The sequence below is a fragment of the Eurypyga helias genome, unplaced genomic scaffold (assembly GCF_000690775.1).
Source record: "Eurypyga helias isolate BGI_N326 unplaced genomic scaffold, ASM69077v1 scaffold683, whole genome shotgun sequence".
NCBI classification, from domain to species: Eukaryota; Metazoa; Chordata; class Aves; order Eurypygiformes; family Eurypygidae; genus Eurypyga; species Eurypyga helias.
The window spans coordinates 112,063-130,081 of NW_010238976.1; the positions used below are offsets into that span (position 1 = coordinate 112,063).

The window sequence follows — 18,019 nt, forward strand, 5'->3', positions numbered from 1 at the left end:
GCCACCATGCTCACTGAAACCTAATCCTCTTGCCGTGGCAGCCAGTAAGAGGTCTGTGAAAGCTATAACTTCACTGATTGGTTTTTTCCATCATTAGCTGTGACCTCCCTTCTGGCTGCTTACTCTGGTCTCAAAGGATGGGACCCTTTCTGGAGGGAAAACCCATCTTTCTGTTCCCTGAGAGGAAATAAGTCCATAGCATTGCTTGTGTTTTACTCACTATGTTTGTAAAAGTGGACACACCACCTGAATTTCTCTATAGGCTCTGCAGGGAAATCATGTTTCCATATTGCATTATGAGAAATGCAGTGGAAACATACTATGCTCAGTTAATTTTTTTTGCAGTATGAAGGCAAAAGAAACTTCAGTTCAGAACAAGTATATGCTTCTCTCTTTCTATTCAACATCCATAGTGCTATAAATACAAACTGCAGGGTACTTTCAGAACTGCAAGCCTTTAAGACCTCTCAAGGGAAAACATCACACCAAATTAATCTGCCGTCAAGTGGAAATTCTATATTGTTTGCATTTGCCAATGTTCTGTATGTGGCTGTAATTGCACTGAAGCAAATATCTGCTCCGAGTTCTTCACAAGATTAAATGTGGCCAATTGGGCGTAAAAGAGTAATCGAAATGCAGAGCTGCTGCTTTGGATTTATTAGAGGCATTGCTCATTTTTGCTGTGACATGATGACACTAGGTTCTGGCTTTCTGTTAAAACAGGGAAATTTAGGGAATATGAGTGGGAACGCTGGGTTGCAAGCCAAGAGGAAACATTTCTGTCTGGCACTGCTGCCCACCCCACAGTGCCTCAGTGAGCCCTGTGCCCTGAGTGTGCCCCTTGCCTTACACGTGCAAGGGGACACCTTCCTTCCTTCCGGCTAGCTGTGAGGATGTCGATAGCCATTCCCCAGGGTGCAGCGTCTGGGTAGGACCTCCAGTATCAGTCCCCGAGTATGTTATGGTCTGCGTATTTGCCATAGATCTGAGGCTAAAAGGAGTTGTGAAGGTGCCAGCAAGCGCCTCCGTGGCTTGTAATAGAGCGAGCCTGAGGTTGGAGTTGGATCCTGACTAGCGTCACCGTGTCAGACTAAAGGATCATGTCAGCTTGCAAAACCTCAAGTCTCGCCCTATGCCAGCTGGATGTGAAATGTGAAATGTTAAAAGATTAGGAAAAAAACCTCATGGCTCCTTTTTATTAGTTGAGCCATTTTCCCCCTTGACATATAAATGCAATTATAAGCAAGTAAAAAGTCTTTTTTTCTGGTTGACTGTGCTGCCTTTTAATTCTGCATTAGAACCCAACTGCTCCCTATGTCCTGCCCAACAGGTAGTTAAATAAACAGGCCCAGGTGGGCAAAACTGCCAGTTTGAATCCTTCTTTATTTCATTTTCTTTCAATTAGTGGGCTTATCCAAAAAATACATACTGAAGTCCTACTAGCTTGCTTATGCTCAGCCATTTCCTAAGGAGTTTCTCAGTGCAGCTACAGAGAGCAGTCCTGACAGCATCCTTGCACTGTCTTCAGTGAGGGCAGCACCTCTTGGTCCAGTGCCCAGAGACATGCCCCCTTGGCACTAGCAGGCCTCTGCTCCTCTGCCCTTCCGTCTTCCTAACTGGAGGTCCAACTCCCACAGCTGCTTGAGGAAGCCAGAGTTGGGGCTGATCCCTCTGTGAGAGCGTACAGTCTGAATTGCGTCAGCGAGGGACATGTCTTCACAGATCATTAAGAAAGCGAGGACAAGAGTTGCAGATCGGCTGATTCCCATTGCACAGTGAACTAGTACTTTGCCTGGGAAAAAAGGAGAGAAAGAAACGCAATGATGCCAAGAGGCCAAATGGTGCGTTATATCGTGCTGGAGCACAAATGAAAGTGGTGCTGACACGGGGGCTGAGCAAGCAGGTGGGCTCAGCCCTGCAGAGCAGATCTGGTGCAATGCTGGTTGGGAAGCAATAGGGCTTTCTAATGGCTGGGGACAGAAAATTCATAATTGTATCGCAGGATCCATGATTGTGCTTGTTTGGGCTAAGCTTAGGGAATGCCTGATGGCATTCCCTAAGCCCTCCTGCCCAGCTTGCTGTCCATGGTGTCCCTGCTTGCTCACACGTGGTTTTGGGAGCGATGTACTCGCTGGTGAAGTCTCAAGCCTTCACACTTGAAGGCTGTGCTGTGGGAAGCAGCCATGGTGGGTTGCGTACTGCCAGAGGGCCTGGAAGCTTGGGATTTCAAGTATGCAATGCTCAGGAGTGCTCACTGATATTGCAGGAAGGCTCCTGTTTTCCACAAGCTATTTTTCATTTTTTGCTGAGGGCAATAATGCTTTCTGAAGGGGCTGACTGCTGCCCAGACCTTCTTTGGAAGTGTGTTGGGAAATGGGTATGACTGGTAAGAACAGTGGCCTGTTGGTACATGCTATTGCAACCAGCTTAATTACAGGCTTTTAAATTTCTATAGCCTACCCTATGCATCTGTTGTCACTGTTCTGCCCTAACACCTTCATCTTCCGTCTGTGTTGGGTGACCACGAGAAAAATGGTTTATGAAATGTTTTGAGCTCCCTAGAGATTTCAGTGTGAGGTGTACATCTTCATTAAGAGTAATATTGCGAGTCCTTCCATGTTGCTGTAAGCAAGCCTCAGGGAAGACCTCCCAGGGATCCAGGAGTGTGGCTCCCTCCTTCCCTCTGCTCTGTTTTCAGTTTCTCTGCTGTGATCACTCATGGAAGCAGCCCGAGTAATGCAGTTCTGTATCATGACTGCTTCACAGGTTTCTAATGTGTGTGTTTGACCCATGCTGAAAGGAGATAAACTTTTTTTTAATTGTCTTATGTGAAATTACATTTTGTCCAAAGGATTGCTTTCAGGTGTAAAAAATCACATTTGTAATCCTTTCCCTCTGGATGTGAGCAAAAAGCTCATTCTGGAATCTGAAAACCTACATCAGGTAAATATTGTAAAATGCTTCAGTTTTCAAAAAAATGGTGTGACTTGATGAGAAAATTTTCATTGAAAAAAACCCAAATGTTCTGTTGTTCTACTCAGTTATAGCCATGCCTGAAAATTTTCAAACTTTCTTGTCCTTTGCTGCAGTCAGATCTAGTCTTTTCACAGAAACCATGGCTCAGCAGTTGGGCATCACTGAAGTAGCCCATAATTAGAATCAGATTTGAACTTCTGACCACCGAATGGACAGCACTGTCTCCCAGTAAGGCAGCTAAAAAGATGTCTTTTTAGCATGAAATTTTCAGAACACTTGTTCCCTGGAAATCTTCATAAGTTTATGATATTTTATGCATTTTTTAAATTTTTATAGACTGTCACATTTGTAGTCTCCTGTTTACTAGTTGCAAAGCTCTACAAAAACGCAGTTTAACAATACAATTTATATCCAGAAAAAGATGAAAATCAGTAAAACCAATCTCATATTGCTTTTTTTTTTCCCTTTGGAAATGGAATAAAGTATCTCAGATGCTGCTTCTCTGTGAAATCTAAGGAGAGGTAGAAAGAACGGACAGGTTTTCAGGGCTAGTTCCTTGTTTTGTTTGTGCTTGCAGCATCTTAATTTCTCTATTACCAGGGCGCGAGACAAAAATATCCTTGTTGGATGATGAGCCTAGGATCCAGCCAAAAACCTCAGACTGATTGCCCCCATCTCTCTGGGTGTTAATTCTGGGTACTTTGTGCACAGCTTTTCATCTCAAATCCCATTTTGTTTGTGACAGAGTATTTATTTAGCAACCGCTCCAGTTCTGACTAATGATGATGGCACAGCCACATGCTCAGAGAGCGCGAGCATGTGCTGTAAAAACCTGCTCTGGCCAGAAGGTTGAGAGACGTGTTGGATTCCACAATGTATGTGACACAGCCACCTTCCATTATCCTGGCATGAGAAACATGAGCTCAGCCCTAAAGATAGACGTGTCTTCAGTAGAAATAAAGGGACAAATATAGTCTCCAAGGAAGCACCGAAAACAGCTCTGGTGGCAGCAGACTTGGCCTAGGCATTGAAACCTTTGGGGGAAGGAAGAGTAAGGAAGAGTATTTTCCAACTAAAAGCCAGTTTGCAGATTCAGAAGATCAAGTGATTTCTATTTGTGTTTTCCCATTCAGATAGAGGTTCACCAAATTTACTGAGATACTGATGCCATTATTCAAGTGAAATTACTTCTGTCAATTCCATTAACTCCACGGGGATTCATGGAAGTGAAGTCCTACTTTTTATGGGAATATGGACATAAGCTTTTACACCCTTGCTAGAAGACAATGCTAATTTGAATTTTCACTATACTACTTTTTTTTTCTATGTGCTGCATTATCATCAGCCTTCATGCTGACATTGTGGGATATGTATGCTCTATTATCATCCCCAGAGGAAGCACTTCAGACCCAAATAACCCAGGTCTAAGATGTTCAGAGGAACGTAAAGGAGTAAAAGAGCACAATTTCTCTTTGAGAAATACTGCATATGGGGCTAAGTCCAAAAGGTCTTTGGAAAATCCATGCCTCAGTAGCTTATAGTCGGCCAACCTGAAATGTAGTGGCAGGGACTGGGGAAATCCAGACACCCACCCAATGCACACCCTTGGTAACAGAAGCCAAGGAGCAACATGCTCTGAAAAATTTTCTTAGAACCAGAATCACTTTATTTTTGTGTCTGAAAACTTCTAAGCTATCAACACTCTACAGCTAAAAGAAAATAGATAGTTATGGTTTGAACTGTACCAGGAGGAGGCAAAACAGAGAAAAACAAACAAACAAACAACTAAAAAAAGATGGCCTTGATGTTGGATTTGATTTTTGAATCACTAAATAATTTGAAATTCAATCTGCATTTGGCCAGAAATTGGATGGGGGACAGGACACTTGCTGTTCTGAACCTAATTTCTGTAAAGTTGTTCTTGGGTCTGTTTTTTTCCCACCCAGATGGAGCCTTCTGCCTTGGAAAATGCTCAGCCTCACCTGCAGTCTGGAACAGAAGACCGAGCTGAGCACAGGTATGGATGCTGCCATTAAATATTGTCTGATGTGTTTTTGTTGGGGGTACAGAAAGCAGAACAAATTCCAGGCTCCTGCTTGTACAGGCTGGTTCTCTGATGGTTTATACCTAACTCTGTCTGACAGGAGGAGGAGGCAGCGGCAAGTAAGAACACACTGAATTTTCTTCCCTGCTGCTCTGGCTTATCTGCACTTCAAAAGAGTCTTCCTGGATCAGCAACCAGCTTTAGAAGGCGTCTCAGCAAAAACCTGGATGAGCCCCAACTGTTGACCTTGGACCTAATCTGCATGGCTCTCTAATGCACTTTTTCCCATGAGGATGCAGGTATATTATCTTCTACACGTGCAGTATCTATTCCACATTGTTAGCCTTTGTTTCACTGTGCACAGAGGTTATGATAAATGCTGGTACACTGACAATAAAATGACTGTTTGTTGCAGATAAATCAGTCATGTGAAATGATTTAATTAACGTAAAATTGCAGATCTGCATTTACTATGTGATTATTTGTAGCAAACAAATTAAATGTCAGACTTGAGACAAAAGCCGTGTGGCTGTTTGGTTCTGTTCACAGGCTCAGACCCTTGTCACTCCGGTGGGTTAAGTGACACCGAACCTGCCACGACACAGTAGCACCTTGAAGCATGTCTGTACTGTGTGGGCTGGCTCCAGTGGTCTTGATAACAGAATGTTGCATCAGCCAAGATGCACCATCCCAGCACCGAGGCTCGAGTTCCTGGGAAGCTGCTGGACCACAGCCTGGGAAAGCAGCATTCACAAGAGGCAGTCGTGGTGTGTGCTCCCGTTATGGGGCGGCCAAGGAGGTAATAACCAGACCTTCTGCACCACAGAATCCATGCCACAAGCCTCCAACTATGCCTTCCCTGCCCCCCTTTGTTTTAACATCTAGTGCAAAGAGAAATTGGACTGATCCCATATTAGAGAGCCACAGTTGCAACCTTCTCTGAGCGTGTAACAGGATCCCTTAGGAATAATGGGATTAACTGAGGAGAAGTGGGGGCACTTAGCTTCTGGCATTATTAAATCTTGCAATCCTTATTCGAAATGTTGCACCACGCATCTCAAGCTACTCTTTGCAGAGGCAGACAATAACTATCATCTGGCTGGGATTTGTGCAGAACAATAACACTTGGTTTTTAACAACGGATTATGGATATTATATCCAGTTCATGCCTGCTGTAACTCCACTGACATCAAAGGGTTTGCACTAGGGATAAAGTTTGCAAATTCAACTTTTTTGGCCAAATTCAAGTTGAGAAATTCAATGTTGTTGAACAAATTAGTCATTAAAACACATAATATCTTATTGTCCTTTAGCTACTCATCATTAAGTGAGCTGAATGTCCTGAACTAGCCCTTGCTTTCTTGCAGGATGGATTCAATTTGGCAGAACACCAGGCTCCAGACCGTCACCCGGAGTGAACGTCCCAGCCACCCTCGCTCCATTGAATCCAGCAGAATTGTGCTGCTCACCAGGAGGAGAGCTTAGCTGGACTAGGTGGCCTCAGGAGCTCTTCCCGCTCTACCGTGTTTTTCTCACCTCCTGTTATGTTTTAGCCACCATCCTGTAGCCAGGTACAGAACCAATTGTCTATTTCTCAGTTAATTAAGTGTCGATTTTGTCACAGCTGAAAATAGCAAGAAGCCTACGGAGAGCTTTAAATAGTGGTGTGTCCCTTCTTCCCAGGCCTCCCCGAACAGCTAAGGGCTGTCATCTGCTGGAGAGTGGGAAGTACGTAATGTACCTACGGCAGAGTCGAGAGAGAACCCTTTTCTCCTAAGTTAAGCTCCTGTCACAACCACCACCACCACCAAGAAGAGGGCAGGAGACGGGAGCCTACCTTTTCATTTGCTCCAGTGAAGTGGAAGAAGAGAAATGCCTTCGAGAGGGTTTGCAATTTCAGGAAGTTAATGGGTGATTTTAACCTGCCTGTTTTAAACATGTTTGGAGGTCAATAAAAGGAGAAGCTCTCTACCTGGGAATCTTTCTCTCTGCACAGTGTTAGTTTAATACTTTTCGTGGCAGGCTTTCATCTGTGTTCTCAAGTTCTCTTTCCTTCCCTCTTCTGCTAGACGGTACCAAACCCTGCTGATTTACACCTGGGTTTAGCTTGCACTCCAGAAAAATGCAGATTGTACACGTGGCCATGCAAAGGGGTAAGATTGATAGTGCGGGTGTTGCCCCCTTCCTGAACTGAAGGAGCAGCATGAGGGATCAGGCCAGTATATCCCTGATAGCATGTTTTTCCTTGTGGGGAAGGGGGCACATTGTGCATCTGCTGGCTCCTGGCTGAGCCTTCGCAAACAGCTCTGTTACGTGGGCAAAGGAACAGCAGGGCTCTACAGAAGGAGAGGCAGCCAAGGAAGCAGGGTTCATAAAATAATGCTTATATGGCACGGCTGCAATAGTAGTGCATGTATTTCTTAATCTGTACAACAAAGATGATGGAAAGTCATTCAGGGTGTGATGCAGCCATCAACCCCTGTGACAGGAATAGCAATAATGGGCAGAAGGGAAAGGGCAACCTTCCTGAAAGACTATAGATCCCCATTAGGAGCATGTGAGTGCACCTTCCCCTGCTTCCTTTTGCTCATGCTCTGGCATCTGGGTTTGGAGAAATTGCCTTAAAAATAAATTCCTTACATCACCAAAGACATATTCTGTTCAGCTAAGGTAGAAATCTGGAATAAATCTGTCCATGCAGTTTTCTTGGACTTCTGGTGTAAAGCAACAGCATTTTTTCTTTAAGTGTGATGGGAGTAACTGTTCTTACTTAATTCTAATGAGTATTTGATTCATAGTTTTAAATATGTTTGTGCCTCATACAGTCTTAACTTTGACTTACCCTCCCAGGTGAAAAAGAGAATTCTATAATAAAAAAAATAGATGTTGAATTTGCTTGTAATTGTTAAGCAGCAGTCTTAAATGACTTCTCAATCAAACAGAAGTACCTCGTTACATCCCACATTTATTATGAACAGGCCTCTTGTCACCTGGCATAATTTTTTGTTCAGCATCTCTGCTTCTAATAAATGCCATTTTTTCCCTCTTCTTCTAAATGATGTGTGTAACAATCTCCTCCCTGTCTCATCCCTTCACAGGTCATGGGTATTTAGCTGCTAAATTTCAGTACCTCAGGAAATTATGCTTCCAGAATATCTTGTTTATATATTTTCTAAACTGTTGCACTTTCCTTAAAATGATGAATGTCAGCAACAGCTGGACTGTATGTGATTGAATTTCACCTTGTTTCCATTCCCAGAACCCTACTTCCATATGGAGTTCAGTAAAGCAATATCTAAAAGCATGGGAGTAGGGATAAATATGCACTCTAGACATGACAAGTTCATTGTGTTTGCCTTGAGCCCTAACTTGTTCTACGTTCATAACTTTCAGTATTTGGGCATGCATCTTGCAAAGCACTGTGTTTGTTTGCTTTTGTGGCTACCATGATCCATCTGTTGTTTTCTGTCCTTTGTCAATTGATTTGGATTTTTTTTTTTTTTTAAACGTGAAAATATTTTGGATCTTGCCATTCTCTGGAGCACCACCAATAATGACTTCAACTGCACATAGCGTATACTGTAGCAGAAGTGGGTGCAGACCCAAATTCCCCAAATATATTAGTGGTTTTCAAATCCAAAATGCAACCCTCGGTTTCACATAGGCAAACACTTTCTAATGGGATGGATCAAGCCCTTCAAACAGCAGTAAACTCTGAGGTAACTAGCACCGAGGTGCACTGTTTTCAGTTACTGTGCCTCCCTTTCCTAGTTTGGATGGTGTAGACCTCTAGGTGTGTAGGTCACATCTACCACCTGCATATGATTAAGCTGGGCAGTTAGTATTTTAGGACTCTTGTTGATATTAAAGCTCAACATGATGCAAGCAAAGCAGTTTGCCGAGTGTATAACTGTTCTCTTAATGAATCGGTGAAAACCAAATAAATGAGTGGGCATCTTCACAGTTCTGTGGCACAGTGGAGACTTTTGTGAAGGCTTGTCCTTAATGTCATGCTGCTGCTAGAAAGAGTAGAACTTTGAAATAGGAAGATACCCTGTAAAATCCTTGGACTCACTAAACATAGGCCAGGTACAATGCCAGAGGCTTGGGGCTAGTGGGAGATCATGACTTATCTCCTGTGGTGTTGCTGCTTCTATAGACCTGCTTCCCTGCAAGTTCTTCCCTATCCTGTGTTTGTAGGACTTGTACAGATTGTAGCATCATGGCTGACTCTTCTCAGTCAAATATGACGCTTGTCCTTGTCTTTTTACCCCATCCCAACTTTTATTTTAAACCCCATCATTAATTTGAAAGATTAAAAAAAAAAAAAGGTGTATGTGCCTCCTCCCAGGTCAGTGTGCCCATAGAAGGATACTTGCTATTTTGTCTTCTGCTAATAGAGATGTTGACTAGCACTAGGCATAGGGAAAACCCTTTCGAAAACCTGTTCAATGCATCCTTCCCTTTTTCAGGGCAACTCCCACTCACTGTGGCAGTTCAGGAGGGCAGGCGTGATGCTGCTTGGTTTGGGTAACTCCATTCTTACCCACATCTGCAGCTGGCTGTTATTTGCTGAATACCATTTGGTAACTCGCCCTACTTGGCTCCTGTGCAGAAGGTACGTAACATGCTCTAGTTACCTTTTGGAGAATTCAGTGCTGCTCTTATGTAGCGAGCAACTGGGTAGAAGTAAATGCTGAGATCAAAGTTTGGGTTGTCCTCTGCTTCTACTCCATAGTAATCCACAGGCAGATCTTTGTAGAACTTGGGTCCAGTGTCGATGTGAAATCGCTCGGCAGCGGCATTCACGACATGGGAGATGCCCATCCGGCTCAGCTGTGCTTTGTCACGAGCGACATACCTGGAAGAAGGAAGGTGGGTTATATTCACCTGCCACAGTACAATGTGGGGTAGAACATGCTGCTGATGGTGCAGTTTGTTATAACCACGTGAAGTTGTAGTGGCTATTTTCTGCCAGGTTGAACACCTCCAAAGTGTCCACCAAAAGTTCAAGACAGAGGTGGCTCAGTAAGAAACTGACTTCTACATTTCCTGCATCTTCTTTCCAAACATCAGGTGGTTATTCTCTAGTGATGAAAAATAAAAAGGTGGTGGTGATATTTCTGCATAAGCCAAGGGTTTTCTGGTTTGCTTTCTCACCACATCAGCTCTGCTGAGCATCCATCAGTTCAGGGGACTGATGCCATCTGTCAGTGTGAGGAGGAAATGAGGCTCATCCTGGTTTACCTAGCCCTGGCATGACTCCCTGCAGTACCAATATCATGGCCCCACCGTCTTGCAGTGTGGGACTCGTGCCTATGCAGGAGGAGAAATGAGGAGGGGGAATATTCTTTTTGGATACTTAGGATGCCTTTTCTCTATGTCACAGCATCCCATGCACAGTTCAGTCTTGCTCAACACTTAGACTTACTGTGAGGGTTCTCCGTATTACTGGCTAGCTCTCTTTTTCAGTAAAGAACAGAAGATTTCAAGGAAAATGGGGTGGAAAGAGGGAGAGAGTTGCATTAACACCTCCAACCCTTCCCTCTCTTACAGATCTCCCACGTAAAGGTTTGGCCAGACTTCATCCACGTGCCCCGTGGGGTGTGTGCGTGTCCAGAGCAAGCGCCGCAGCTCCTCCAGGGTTGGTGTTTCGGCACTGCTCTGCCTGCCAGCCATCCGGCTTGAGCCGCTTCTTATCTTGGGGCGCAGTAAGTCCCTGCTGCACAGGGAGTCCCAGGCCATCCTGAAAGGTGGAGGGCAAACATTCACCACCAGCCAAAGACGTTTCTGAGGTCACCCTCTCTTCCTCTCACCCCCCCTTATCCCCACGCACTGCTAGCCCACGGTTTCAGTAGTAAGCTTTTTTTTTGAGGCAGGCTTTTTCTCGTGTGTCTATGTGCTTATCGCAGCAGAGGCCGTGACTGGACTTGGGAATACTGTTGCAATCTAAACAACAACATTCCAGTGGCTCCCATAGTTCCATGTTGTGATTCAGACGATGATTTTGAAGCCTGGGCTTCTTAAACAAAGTTTCATATTATTATGGCAAACTGGAAGCTAAAGCTTTTTCAAACTACTAGGCTCAGGGCCTCAGTAGGCTTATTTGGACACAGCTACTCAACCCTTCTTTCTAGGTATGCCAAACAGTTGATTAAAACTTCATTATTATATTTTTAAATTTTTTTTAATCATAGTATGATCTTTTCCACTTCTTATTTGGAATTCTAGTCACTATTACCACCACAGTGGAACATCACAGGCTTCCATATGCCAGCACAATAGTTCTGCTCTCAAACAGAAAGAGGTAATGCTACGCAAAATGTGTTGTGTAAATGTAGCTATGCAGTGGGTAGAGAAATATTGGATCTTCCCAATGAGAGTTGCCAGACATACTTGTTGTCTTGATTACAAATGTTCATGGTAGGAAGAATCTGCATGAGTAAGTTATAGTGACCGTAGCTGCCATTTATGTGAACATCAATGTATTTTTTAATAGGTTGTTTTGTTTGCATTCCTCTTCTCTCTGTCCCTCCAAGAACTATCCTATTTCTAATCTTGAAGTAAGTACTTTAATTACAAGCAGAAACACTCTTTTTAGGCATCACTTTATCTCTGGAATTGCTCTGTTCCATGTGGTACGTTTCTTTTGAAATAGTAGCTCCCTGTGTTAGCTGTAGATTTGAACTGTTGGGAGGATTTTTGAAAAGGGCAATAGAAACTCTATTTTTACCAGAGTTGTGTTTTAAGAAACTATTAAAAATGTATATTTTTTTTCTATGTTGTAAGATTTAGTCAAGTACTTGCATTACGGAGATATTAGGAACTCAGTCAACTCAGCTTTAGAACAGAAACATCTGTATAGGACAGGGGTGAAGTTGTAGTCAGTGAGTCAAGGTCTTGATCTGCCACTGACTGCTGAATGTCTTCTGCATAAATTATTAGAAAGGTGGTTTGGGGTAGAACAGTGCAGGACAGCAAACCTGAAATCTATCTTTCTGCTGAACAGCTCTGTCATTTACGTATAGGCTGTGTTCATGTCCAAGCACCTCCATTGACTGCTTCTTTCCAGCCACTAACTGTGGTGAAAGGCTTTCCTAATTTCCCATTACGGTACTTTCACTAAATTCACATTTTGCAGTAGTTTTGTTGAAAAAATATTTGTCTTTGCACGAAGACAGAAAGCAAGTCTGAAGACTAAGCTGCTTTGGGAGCTTGTTGCCCCTTGATATCAATCCCTTGTTTTGCTGAAGGAGAAAAGGAGCAACTAAGACCCTGAAATGTCCATAGAAACGAAGGAGGGAAGCAGTGACTATTGTGTTGGGGTTAGGCCACTGAACGTTGACTAGAAGCCACCCTTGTGCGGTGCACTTGAGTGATTTGCCTTGCCACCCAGCTGCCAAGAGGGGCCCTCTCTTCTGCCAGCACACTACCTCCTGCCACCTCCAAGGGCAGCCTTGTCCTCTTGAATACAGTAAGTTTTCACCAAATAATCATGTTCCCAGGATGGTGTCTACTGTTTGTATTACAAAGCGCTCCACTGTGGAATGTGCTCCCCTCCCAAATGTGCATATCTCCTCCAGTGTCAGCTTTAACTGTGAAAACAAAAGCAGATGTTCTTGCCCATTTTGGATGGCTTTATCCAAGAGGAGGCATGGAGGAATTCCCACACTGGAATGGACATCTCCCATTGATTTTGATAGCTTCTTTGACACTAGTGACCCCAGTGCCCACTGCGCCAGGTCTGTCCAGCTCCCACTGGTGATCTCGGACACCTGTGTGACTTCTCAGATCCCACGCAGGATGTCTGTGTGAGAAACAGGACTTGCATTTCCTGTGTCCTGACCACAGGACCATCTGCCAGTTGATTAAATACTTTCAAGAATAACAGCCTCCTCCAGTCCTTCCCACCTCGTAATATCTGCAGCAAATGTTCCCCTTTTTTGATGTATCTCATTCCTTTCAGTGTGGCTAATGACCACTCTAGGGCACTTCTCACTCCCTGTAAAGTTGCTTTCAACTGGTTTGTTTCTTTCTTATTTACTACTGCCTGTTATCCCTTCCTCTCGCCCTCTCCACTGTATAAATACTTTGATTTTCATGTTACCTAGCCTCAGAAGACTGAAGTCTGCTCTCAGCCTTGCTTTCCTAAGCCTCACGGGAGTGGAGAATTATAGTTCACTGCCCAAAAGTCCTGCTAACGTTGTGGTGCTCCTGCTGTCGTTAAGATATGGAGGGATGGGCAGCAGCTCACACGGCTCTTCTGGGAGCTTTGTTTTCCAGGTCCATTAGTCCATCCCTGAAACAGCCGAGCTGACAACTCTGAAGTATAGCACACCTTTAGAAAAGTGCTCCTTCCGAGATTTTTATTTAAGTTGCCTTTCTAGACGGGAACATCAGTGTGTAGGCTTAGCAAAAGAAGGTAGTGTGTGCTACATGGATATCTAAAGTTGTGGAATAATGGTCTTTATAAGTTGGGTGTGCTTCAGAATTATCCTAAGATAACTTTCAGCTCCTGCTCACATTGATGTTGTATTATAGCTAAGGAATTTACTCCTGGTGAAACAGACGTGAGCTGCTGAGGCTGTGCACAAAACTTATTCTATCTGCATTCTGGTCAGATTTGTTCAAGAGGAGAACAGCATCAGTTCATGTAAACTCTGTGTCCAATAAAAACGAAGGACTGGGGTTCAAATTTCAAATGTGAAATAATTGGAACTAACAGGCTGTGAATGATTCAAAAGCAGAGAATTCTCTGTAGGACTATTCAACTAATATGTTGAATAATGAATACACTGGAAAAAAGGAATAGCTTTCCATAGAAAACTTACAGACAGGAAAACAAGGCAATTTTTATCTGAATAAATGACTTCTCAGTTGTTTAAACTCACTAAATTTATACATGCAAGTGTCATTTACTGAAATGCACATATTTAAAGAAAACAATGCTATGATTACAATTTTGTGTAATGTTTTATAAGGAGCATGAATAGATTAAAACAAATTAGTGTGAAAGGAAAATGATTATATGTAATAATGTGGTTCTTCCTTTTAAAAATATGTTTTTAATGATTCTCAGCTCAATTCCTCTATATTCGCTTTTTGTAGTAGATCTGTTTCTGTGATGTGTGTCGTATGAATGAGCAATACAATTTTAAAATGCTGGTTTCTGAATGATGTTCATTTGAAACGTTCCTGATCTTTGCCCTACTGGAGTTGTATTGCAGTAATTATTCAATCACGTAGGAGAAATTCTACCATTATATTTAGATTAATTTTGAATTGGTTTGTACTACAACTGTAATTGTATCTGAACTGTGTAATAGAATTTCCTTAATTATGACTAGCAGGAGAATTACAATCAGAGAGACCTATCGCAGAGCAGAAGGTCATTCTGATCATCTGGAGTGACCTAGAGTTTGGCACAAGCCATAGGTGTCACCACACCATGCCTGCATCTGTAGCCCATTTCTGGAAACCCATTAGTGGCTTCACTGTATCAGGACTAGGAGGAGCAGCCAGGTCGATGGTTCCTTATATATGGGCTATCCCAGGAAGAACAAAAAGTCATCCTATGAGAGGTCACGGAGAGTGTTTCTTTCCTGATTGTTTAGGTATCTTCTCTTCCCAGCAGTGAATGCCCCTTTGCACTGCGTATACTGTGCATGCTTTGGTGATTTATCAGTTAATTCAGTGACTTCAGCTTTATCCATAACACAGTGCTGTTCAGAGGCTCGTATCTCTTGCCAGGTGTCTCAGTCCTTGGAAACATGTGCCACCTTTTATCCGGTTTTTCCAACTCCATAGTATTCAATTTAAAAAGTCAGTGTAATTTGAAAATTTGGCATTACATTGGTAATCAATCAAGCTGAGAGGATGGTGTGAAGGCTGAGCTGGGGCAACACAAAGCCCTGCAGCATGATGCTCTGGGAAGTCAAGCGGAAAAATCAACTCCAAGATATTCAGTAGGAAGCCTTTATATTCTCTGCTTTTCCTTGCGTTTTCCAATGCCAAGATAAAGAAAGGATTTGAGTATAATATAAGGATGTCATTTCAATGTATTGAATATTTTAATCATCCCAGGCATTGTGTTTTCTATTGTGTATGTGTAGAAGCATAGCCATTTTCCTCTAGCTTTAGTAAAAATATTTTTAAATCCGGAAAACTAAGTGCTCTACATCCTGTTTTTTCTCAGGCTGGCATGTGCTGTAACCTTGTCATCTCAGTGAAGATACCAGTCTAACTGCACTTCAAATAGACTGTTTGATTTGTGGCGGTAAAGGACCAGGCTGAAGCTGAGGGCTTGGCCAAAGTAGGTCATGTCAAGTGCATGCCTGTCGTATATTCATAAGTCATAAACGTTTCTCAGAAAGCCTATCCCTTGGAAAGATTCCTCCAAGATAACATATGTTTGAGAAAGGGTTTTGTGTTGCTACATCTCCACACAAATGACAAGTATTACTGTCATGATTCTTTCTTCCTTGGTGTTTAACCCAATAGTCTCACTGGAGCCATAATTTATCAATTGCTAGGAGCGCTACGGGATATAGATGGTATGAATCAAGTACAGTGATCACTGAGGTAGGGCTGGCTGGACTTGAAAGCTGAGATAGAGGTGGTTTCCAGGGAGGCACGAGGTATTTGAGGAGCCAACTGTTTGTAAGAAAATCTCTCCAGCAGCTGGAGGATGTAATCTGAACAGCACTTCCAAATTTAGTAGAGGTTTCCAGACCCACAACTTTAACCCAGCTATACATTTAGGGGAGGGGCACCCACTTGGCGTGAGTTGGCACAATCCATTTACATGGACTTGCTCTCAACAAACCACACAGAGCCTACGTTGAGGAGCAGATTAGCTAAATTAATCTCTGTATTGGACAGCTTTGAGCAGCACAGGGAAGAGGAAAACATCTGCTTGGTTTTTCCCCTCAGGATTGCGTTAGTACCAAAATTTCTGCCTTAACTGGAGAGGGATCGTGACACCTCTCCTCTGTCCAAGTAAAACTTTCCTCCATGTGACATCCAAGGAAATCAGCTATGGCACTACTTGAATGTAAGGAAGAAATTAATCAACCCATCCTGGTTCCTATCTATGCTGAATTTACCACAGCTTCCCCTGATGTTATGGGCTGCCAGGCCTCAGAAGCCTCAGAAATGTCTAATTTTTTCACGGCAAGTCTGTGGGCCAGTCAGCAGGGCGCAGACCTGATGGTCTTGACTGTTTCAGGACATACATCAGCATGCAGGCCCTGAGGCAGGGTGGCCTCATTTTTGTCTGCAAATGTAGTATAAAATATTCTCTTGTCATCAGCTGTTTAGTACATTTGTATTTACCAACTATTTGTGTGGTTCCTGATGGTAGGTAGACAGAAGCAACCATCCTTTCATGTGCAGTAATGTTGTACCAAATGTGGAAAACCTGGCCACCTGCTGATTTGGCTATTTTTGGGAGGTCTTGTATGTATATTTACCTTATTCTTTAGCCATGGGAAATACCTGTAGAGATATTGCCCACACTGCAGCTTTGACTGGATAAAAGAGAAGTGAAAAATATGGGTAGCTAAATGGATTTTCCCTGACCCACCCCTTCCTCATGGAATGCAAAACCAAGGGTTTTCTGGACACAGTTGCATTTTTGTAATATAAGAGGGATTCTAACCAGGTTTTTGATTGAGAACAGAGGCAGGGGCAGAGTCTGTGCCAGGCAGGGGTGGACACATGGAGCATGCTTTACAGAAACCATGGCTGATGGGCAGCACCACCAGAAGGACTGTGGAGATAACAGGAGAGAGCTCATCCACCCCAAGCTTTTCTGTGGCTTCATCACAACTGAAGCTTGGGTATACTTTGTTGCTGAATTGGACCTTTTATTTACTAGTTACAAATTTTACATGCCATTTTAATAGTGAGCATTGTAACTATTTAAAGCTGTGCGTTAAATAGGCCCAGACACTGTTAACAATCTGCATGTTACGATATATATTTTTTGTAACTGCTTGTTATAGCATTAGCTATTAAGAATTTTTTACTATTGTATTTTAGGTGGTGCTTACAGTCATTTAATTACAGACATCGAGCAATCATTACATAAATATGCATGGGGAGCAAGAACCCCAATGTAAGGTGACACAAAAGGCTTTTACCTGCCAAAACCAGAGTTCAGGCCCTCAGGTGGCAATGATGTCATTGGCATATGCAGGGAAACACAAACATTTAAAGCTGCGCAGGGAGCTATGTTCCTCCCGACGCTAGGTGTTCATGAAGTCATCAGCTGGAGCGAGAGCACTGTGGAGCTCTAAGGACCTGAACCTGGCTCTTGGCAAGCAAGCAAAGGAAAGTCGGTTCCCCTCCCAGCCCCTAGTTCCAGCAAAGATGCAGGGCTTTTGGCTGTGAGGAGAGAAGCTCAGCTGAAAAATTGGGCCCTCTGGAGCCCTTTGTTACTCCTGTGCTCTCAGCTGCCAAGTGCATCCTTATACCCATTAACCCAACCTGATCTGGTAGAGAATCAGACACATTGCGTATGACCCAAAGACAGTAGCTGGTCCAAAATGCATCTACCACATCTCTGTGGTATTTGTCGCTGCAACAGCATCCTCATATTTGAGTCTCTCTAGCTACCTACCAGCCTACTTCTCCTAGATTAATCGTTATTGCTAGTGTCGTGTTCTGCAGTGGACTTCAGCCATCAGACTTGACCAATGGCCAGTTCTGACAGTCTGTAACTCCTTCCTCTATTCAGAGTACTGATACTTTTCACTCCCTCTTGAGAAAACAACAAATCCCTATCTACAGTATTGTACCACTAAAACTCTTGGATGTGCTACACTCATGAGACACTCGTGCTATCCCTCTTCTCCCACTTGAAGACAAGCTTGCCTAAAATTCAGTTCTGCTGTGCACAGAGGTTGTTACATCACTGTATCTCTATTGCGTCCAGCAATGACCTGTCCGAGGTGAAAGCCAGTATACTCTGAATGGTGAACTCCATTCTTTCTTCTG

At 43.2% G+C, this 18,019-nt stretch overlaps 1 protein-coding gene across 1 annotated transcript; it reads right to left on the reverse strand.

Moving 5' to 3' along the window:
- Nucleotides 1–1,577: 1,577 nt before the first annotated feature.
- Nucleotides 1,578–10,765, reverse strand: DUSP13 (dual specificity phosphatase 13). Its single transcript, XM_010147980.1, has 3 exons — nucleotides 10,575–10,765; nucleotides 9,661–9,881; nucleotides 1,578–1,792 (listed from the first exon to the last, which is right to left on the reverse strand). Exons 1-3 carry the CDS (start codon nucleotides 10,763–10,765, stop codon nucleotides 1,578–1,580), a joined length of 627 nt encoding a protein of 208 aa, XP_010146282.1.
- Nucleotides 10,766–18,019: the final 7,254 nt, after the last annotated feature.